Below are 7,500 nucleotides of genomic sequence, written 5' to 3'. Positions count from 1 at the left end.
ACTTACAGTGACATTACTGGGCAAGCTGTATGGGCCGCACAGTGCGGAAGTAACTCAGAAGCCAGCACAGCAGACTTTTTTGTTGTTGTATGCGCCAAGTGAAATGAATGGGCTCCGTATTGCCGTCTGGTATCCAGTTTTTATAATACAACCATGGCCAAACCATTCTGGTGTGCGATACTGCCCTCTTCAGGCTGAGAGGTAATCAGAGTAATTGTGCCCCCACAAACACGTTCACTGTGTTATCTGCTGTGTTATCTGCTGCATTTCATTCTCAACAGGATGGAAGCAAAAGCAAAGACATGGTGAACAAGTGTTGACAGACGAAACCGAAAATTAAGTTTCGTACGTTTCTGGACTCTTTGTGCGTACAGGTCACAACAATCCTGTTTAAACAGATGAATGCCAGGGTCTTAGTCGGATTGTGGAGTGAATGTAAATGTATCCAGTGACTAACTACCTGACGAGTGGCGTCATAGGACCAGATGCATTGTGCTGACTGGTGTGAGGGTGTGGGTGTTCCAACACTGACCTGAGTGTGGATTAAGCAAAACACAGATGTTGGTGTAGGAATGCTGACACACCTGAGAGCAGCGACACGTCTCTTTGTGTTGGCGATCTACAACTTCCTGACTTCCCTGACCACAACAGAGAGAGGACAAGTGTAACACAACTACCGTGCACTGAAACCACAACCATGTACGCAGTATTAACAATGCTTCCGTCCTGGCTGATCACAAACACAAGGAGCTGTGCTTGAACTTGTTCCCACCAGAGGGGGTCGGCAGACTAGAGACTCAACCTGGAGCACTGAGAAGTAGCTTGACAGCTAGCATGGCCACTGACCCAACAGCCACCCACCATGCTACATGCTAATGAGGTTACAACCTCAGCAAGCCATGAGACTGGCTGCTACACTACTCTGTGCTACGACAGAGAAACAGACCCAAGATTCAACAGCAAAGGCAGCAAGTTAGCTTCATGCTAACACAGCAGCATGAATAAAGTTAGCATCATGCTAAATTCAAAAATGACATCCAGCCTGATCAGCAGCGTCTATCAGTTGACAGCAACATAACGCCCTGTGCCAGTCTCTGTGGTGGCCGCAGTGAGCCAGATGAGCCAGAGCCAGAGCCAGAGCCAGATATCTGTATTTAGACAGCGCCCCCTGCCTGTCACAGTAAGGCATGGCAGGCCAGTTAGAACCTGCTGAGAAAAGAACTAAACTGGAACCAGAATAAACTGGGGCTACAACAAACAGGCACAGGAACTACACTGGGACTAAAAATAAACTGGAAGCAGAACTAAACTGGGGCTAGGAGTCAGTCAGCCTTGTCAGGTGCGACTGAAGCACTCACGCTTGCTTTTCAATCAGTCATCAAAACTACAGCTGAACGACATTGAAAGTTTAAACAGACTAAAACTCACCAGAGACGTCCATCTGCTGCTGCTACTAACATGCGCACACGCACACACACACAGACACACACACACAGACACAGACACAGACACACACACACACGCACACACTTCCGACTCAGACTTTCACAATGAAAGTCAACCAGGATGATAAAATCCTAACAGCGCCCTCACAGGGCCAAATAAAGCTATTAAACTCATTACTACCCTCCAGCCTCCTGCTGCTTCGTCTTGCTTTTACTGTGAAGGCAGAGCTGCAGGATGTGGAGATTCATTGTGGCGACGCTGATGGGTGGAGGCGGACTGAGGAATGCAGCAGATCCAGACCGTGTGTGTGTCTGTGTGTGTGTGACAGCCTGCCATCAGCCTAAAGCATAATGATAACTCTATGGTGGCTAATCCTCGCAGCACAGCATTCAGTGTCATCATCAGTGACCTCATCGAGGCTGTCATGACCTCAGTCACATTAGCGGGCGGAGCAACAGCGCAACTGGACAGTTACACCTGCCACCAGTTTGAGGCGGTGTCCCTGAACACTTCAGCAGCCAGGACACAGACACACAAACACACACACACAGAAACAGGATACCTGGCACGGTGGCGCCCTCTGCTGAGAACTCTGGGAAGTGTCCATCTGAGGGCACGCTGACGGTCCGCCTCAGGCTCCGACTCTTGGAGGAGTCTGCAGGGCTCTGGTGTCGCTCACCTGGGGGGCACACCTGTCACACACACACACACACACACACACACACACACTGTAGAGGAGATACACAGCCGGAGAGCTGTGGGGGATGTAGAGGCACACTCACCTGGGGGTCCTTGTCCACCAGAATCAGCTGACTGTCCGTCAGGATACACACTCTCCTCTCCCAGGCGCTGTTTTCACCTGATGGACTCTGACCGCAGGACAGGCGGTGAGCTGGGGGACCTTTGACATCTGACACACACACACACACGCAGAGTGAAGAAGTGAACATGAGGCTGACCTTTGACCCTGCAGCATCATATATGACGATAGACCAGGCATGGGCAAACTGCGGCCCAGGGGGCCATATGCAGCCTGTTGAGCTTTTTAACCCAGCCCGCCGAACTTGAAGAAATGATATTCATAGTTAGAAAGTCATGACATAGCTGGAGTTCATCCATTGCTTCAGTGTTTTAAAAGTCATTTTAATAAGAGCTAGATACCGTGGTACTTCAAAGACGAATCATTTGTTGTAACTTTGCTTTTGTTCATTTCCAAGAGACATTAAGGCACGTTTCCTACATATCCCATGATACATCTTTTCCTCCTGTGAGGTGGGTCACCAAAACACTCCACCCATCTGCTCCTCCTCAAATTTTAGAACCCACCGTGGCCCAGCAGTCAAAAAGTCTGCCCTCCCCTGGATGAACCTTCCAGCATCGGTCAGCTGCTGTCAAGCCTGCTGCACCTGCACACTAACAAACGACTATTTGCACAGGGATACAAAGCCACACCCACTGCTGCCTTGTGGCGGATGCTCCTCCGGTATAACAGAGTTACCTCTGTGTGTCGGTGTGTGTTCATCACCACTGGCCTTCTCCACAGTCGCTGCACCTACACCTACCACTGCACCTGACTCGCCTGATCCAATCAGACAACAGATGGCGGGGCGCGTCTGAGTGCCCGGCAGACAACACACAGAGTCAAGTTTCATCACACACACACACACGTACGCCACAGACCGGGGGAAGAGGGACACAATTAAGTTTTGCCTTACTGATGATGATGATAATCAAAGTTTTAAGGCGCATATTGACACCTTAATCTGATCAGAAGCAGCGAAACCCGAGTTCTCATGATCACAAAGTAAAAGGCCGAGGTTATTCAACCGTATTCCAGTTTCTCCTGTTGTGTACACGGAGACCTGCGATAGGAATCCAAGTATCCGTTTGGCAGCTGCGTCATTCTTCACCATGAACACGAGCCATCGATGATCTCACGCAAGGGTCATCAACGCAGTTCCTGCAGGCACCAGGACGCCCCCTGGGACCACGAGTCGCCCGCATGCCTGTCCTAAAAATGGCACAACTCACTGAGCTGTGTCTTCAATTTTATCCAACCTTGTGAAGTCATTGTTGATAATTATTGAGAACTCATTAACGTGATCAATGTCATTAATAATAATATATATCTGAGAGGGTTTGTTACTTCGATAGAATTTAGCAAACTGGACTCCCTTCATAAGACTCATGAAGGAGATCTCAGGTTCAAACAGGTCGGTGACTCCCAATGTGTGTCAAGAGCAACACAAACCGCACCGCAGTCCATCGGCCGGTACGTCGTCTCCTTAAAGGATGCGCTGTAATGCAGCTGAAAGCAGTTGAGAGTAGAGCACCCCCTATCGTCAACACACTTAATAATCAGATCATCTCCTCGACATATAAACTTAGGGTGAGGATAGCTCCCCCGTCCGATCAGACGTGAGATTGTGAGTGAGGCGGTGATCTGATCAAACTGTGCTTGTAAAACAAACTCAACTGTGATGTTCCTTCCACGAGGACAGGAAGAACAGGCAGACGTGAAGTGTATGCTGTCACGTGACCCTGTGACAGCGGCAGCTGCGCTCACACCAACTGTGAGGCGAGTGCTGCAAGGTTCCACCTAACAGCGGTTAGCAGCAGCCAGCAGCAGTTGGTCCTGAGCAGTGCAGTCAGTGAGTGCTGGTTGAAGGAGCTTCATATCCAGACTGGAAGGAACTCGTCAGTCCTGGCAGCGGTGGGAGGGCCCAGGGGTGTCAGAGGTCGTTGCCCACTGGTCCAATCAGAGTGCCTGGAGGTTGATGAGGTCTGACGGCCACACAAGGCTTTTGTTCCTTTTGCGGGCTCTTATTGTGGTGGGATGATTTCCATTTAAAAAGAGGACTCAGCCGCTCCCCACTCCTGTCTGTTGTCATGCCCTGAGTTTCCAATGAGTAAACTAAGGCTCATTAACATGAGAATATGTATGTAGGTCCCTGTGTGTGTGCGTGTGTGTGTGGTGTTTTTACCCAGTATGCTCTAGGCCTGACCTACTGTACGTGTTTGAATGATTGAGAAAGTCAAGATAAGATAAATGTCAGACAATAAAAAACAAGGAGTTTGTATTTTATGTCTTTATGTCTCTGCTTCACTGGCAGCGCTGGTAGCCCCACCCCCTGCCCGCTGTCTGGTGGGCTGAGTGGAAACACTGACTCATGACAAACAGGAAGCTGGTCTCCTACCAGACTCTGGTCCCGATCGCTGGGTCAGAAACCTGCTGATCCTCTGGGTGATGGAGGAGAGGAGGCTGCCGTCTGACCCGGCTTTCCCCCTGCAAGTCCCCGGCTCCGACCTGGACCTGAAGTAGGGGATCCTGCCCCTCTGGCTGGCCCTGCCCTGCTCCTCTGGGACGCTGCCGGACCTGTGGACTGCACCGGCTGACCTGGGCGCCAGGCGGCCAGGTGTGGTCCACCGATATTGGTCCAGTGGCTGCTGAGCAGCAGGAAGGAGGCTGGAAGATTCCCTGCGGTGGAGCCATCGGTACGAGTATCGAAAGGAAGTCTTGGGCGCCGCTCCACCTGAGCGCTTCATGGCCCAGAATGTGTACACTTCCTCCAAGCGGTGGCAGTGAACACGCAAACACTCTGAGGGGGCTCCGGGTCAGAGGGCCGTCTCAACCAGGACAGGTCCACGTCGCACTACTAACGGCAATACTTCCTTACAGGAAGCCAAGTGTGCCCCTCTATGCCCGAAACCAGAGCAGCCAATCAGATGTCAGCACACAGCAGACTGTGGCTTCCTGTTCTGGAAATTGAAAGCGTCATCTCACTTCTCGCTACAGTTTCTGACATGCAGCTAAACTCAGTGCATCGCTTTATTGTGGAAAGGCTCTTTCTGCTTCCTGTTTGCTCGTGTGAGGCTGAGCCGGGCTGTTTCACAAGCCAGCAGGGAGCGCTGTGCGGTCCCTATGGCACGAGTTTGTGGCATCTGGGTCAGAGCTAAGACCCAGGGCGCTAATCCCGGGACAGTTGCCAGAGCCAGGACCTGTTCCAGTGTACCGCAGAGACAGCGAGGTCAGCTCACTGTCCATCCCTCTGCTGGTTGCTGTGATTGGGTGAGAGGGAATACCCGCTGGAACTAGAGCGCCTCCTGCTGACATGTAGCGGAGGTCTATGTTCCACCAGGGGGGCGCTCTGTGTGGCCGGAGCGCAGGACAGTGACAGAAGGCTAAAAATATCCAGCCCTGTGGAATCCTGGGAAAAGGCTGCGCTCGCAGCAGGACAGAGGGTGTGAGAGCATCCGGGCGGGCGGGACAGAGGCTACTGGCGCACGTTATTTTAGGAGCTTGTTTTGATTCAGACAGGAAAGCCAGCCAACAAGAAGCGGCGCTCCACTTCCTGTGAGCCCCCCCCACCCGCACCATTGACCGGAGAGCAGTGAGGAGTCGAGGAGGTGCAGCTCACACTGTTGTCACAGACATAACAAGACGGGTTGGTGAAACTCTAGCGGTTATGATGTCACTGCTGGTCCCAGTCGAATCCTGCTGATGTGATTCTTGGTCAACGCTGTTCATCACCACTGAGCCTGACTGAAGAGTGTGTGTGTGTGTGTGTGTGTGTCTGTGTGTGTGTGTGTGTGTGTGTGTGTGTGTGTGTGTCTGTGCGTGTGGTCAGCAGCATGACTCAAAGCAGTCTTTCACTGGCAGTCACACCTTGGCCAACATTCTGCTCCTCAACATTGCTCGCAGTTTGTTGTAACACTTTTGTTCACTTTTAATTGACATTAAACCACATTTTCTGCGTATCCCATATTATATTTTTTTTCTCCTGGGTCACCAAAACACTCCATCCATCTGCTCCTGCTTCAGCCCACTCTGTCCAATTTTACAACCTATTGTGGCCTACCAGTGAAAAAAAGTTTGCCCAACCCTAGGATAATGCCACAGCCTCTGACCCAATCAGATACTGGTTTCAGATGATATCATCGCCTCGGTGTGGCTGAGGTGTCTGTGTCCGAGGAAGAAGATCACTATCACAGGATCTATTCCAGGTGTGTCTGGAAAACCACCTCAGTCTCCAGAGTGGCTGTGGCTGAGGCACCATACAACCAACCTCCAGCAGAGACTGTGGTCAGCACTGTTCGTTACAGTAGCGGTACGTTTGACACATGACTCCGTCAACTGATTCACACAAAAACACCTCCCCTGCGGCGTCAACACACTTCACCTTGATTGGTCCTCGTTCAACACATGACAGGAAGATGAGCAGCGTGGATAATAACGTCATACCGATGAGCTTTAGAAGGTTCCACAGCCTGGAATCCACTATGAGACGTTCAATTGATGACCTGTTGATCACCGCGCTTCCCCCTGACCTCTAAAACTTTTCAAAAGTGCTGAGGTGAGCTGTGACGTCACTTTAACAAAATGACGTCGTGAGGAAGTCCCCCCCAAAGCAGATTATTTGAGCACCTTTCTCTCAGACCTCGAACCGGTTCGGTCCGGTCTGCTTACTTACCGAACACGCGCAGCCACCCGTGCAGCTGGGGCACGCTGTCCGCCAGGACCCGCTCCAGCAGCGGCTCCAGGAGGCTCAGCCCGCCGGCCACAGAGTCCACGTCGCCGGCCAGCGAGTCCACGTCCATGTCCTTCCCGGAACAAACTTTCTAGGTGTCGGCCGTTAAAAAGTGACACGAGTGGCTGAAAGTTGCGCGAGCGCCGAAGTGAGTGGTGGGGAGTCCACGCGGGATCCGGATGTCACTCTCGGCTGTCGCTAGCCTTTAGCCGGACCCGGCTCCCCCGTCCTCATTGTTTCGCTCTCCGGCTGCCAACTTCCCACCAACCGGCCGGCGTCTGGCGGAGCCGCTACCGACGTCCCGCCCAGCCGGCGGAGTCGTGTCCGCTAATGAGCCGCAGGAAGAGAGCGAGTCCCGGCGTGGTCAGCGAATCTTCGGCCGGCCGACCGTCACCCACCTCCTGCCGCCCGCTGCTTCTGCTGCCCGTCCCCGACACGGACGGGGACGAGCCCAACACCCGGCGCGCCACCGACACAAGGCGGCACAGAGCGCGCATCAGGTGGAGGACGCGCACTGAGGAATTCC

The 7,500-nt window shown here is 52.4% G+C and overlaps 1 protein-coding gene across 4 annotated transcripts in view; it reads right to left on the bottom strand.

The window, feature by feature from the left end:
* Window positions 1-7,500, bottom strand: part of rasal2 (RAS protein activator like 2) — a 21,183-nt gene that overhangs the window by 13,657 nt on the left and 26 nt on the right. For 2 of the 4 annotated variants that reach the window (XM_076019867.1, XM_076019866.1), the window contains exons 1-3: window positions 6,918-7,500; window positions 2,229-2,356; window positions 2,009-2,138 (exon numbers count right to left, since the gene is read on the bottom strand). The exon at window positions 6,918-7,500 is cut by the window's right edge. In XM_076019867.1, the coding sequence (XP_075875982.1) occupies window positions 2,009-2,138; window positions 2,229-2,356; window positions 6,918-7,044 (385 nt within the window). In that variant the 5' untranslated portion in view covers window positions 7,045-7,500. Of the gene's footprint in view, window positions 1-2,008; window positions 2,139-2,228; window positions 2,357-4,643; window positions 6,006-6,917 lie in introns of those variants that run through there. The other 2 variants (XM_076019865.1, XM_076019864.1) reach the window with 2 other exon arrangements.

The sequence above is a fragment of the Nelusetta ayraudi genome, unplaced genomic scaffold, assembly GCF_046127955.1.
Source record: "Nelusetta ayraudi isolate G7.1 ecotype Tasmania unplaced genomic scaffold, CSIRO-AGI_Nayr_v1 ptg000011l, whole genome shotgun sequence".
Classification (NCBI taxonomy): domain Eukaryota; kingdom Metazoa; phylum Chordata; class Actinopteri; order Tetraodontiformes; family Monacanthidae; genus Nelusetta; species Nelusetta ayraudi.
Note: the sequence above shows the minus strand (reverse complement) of the source record. Positions and strands in the feature narration are given on the sequence as shown.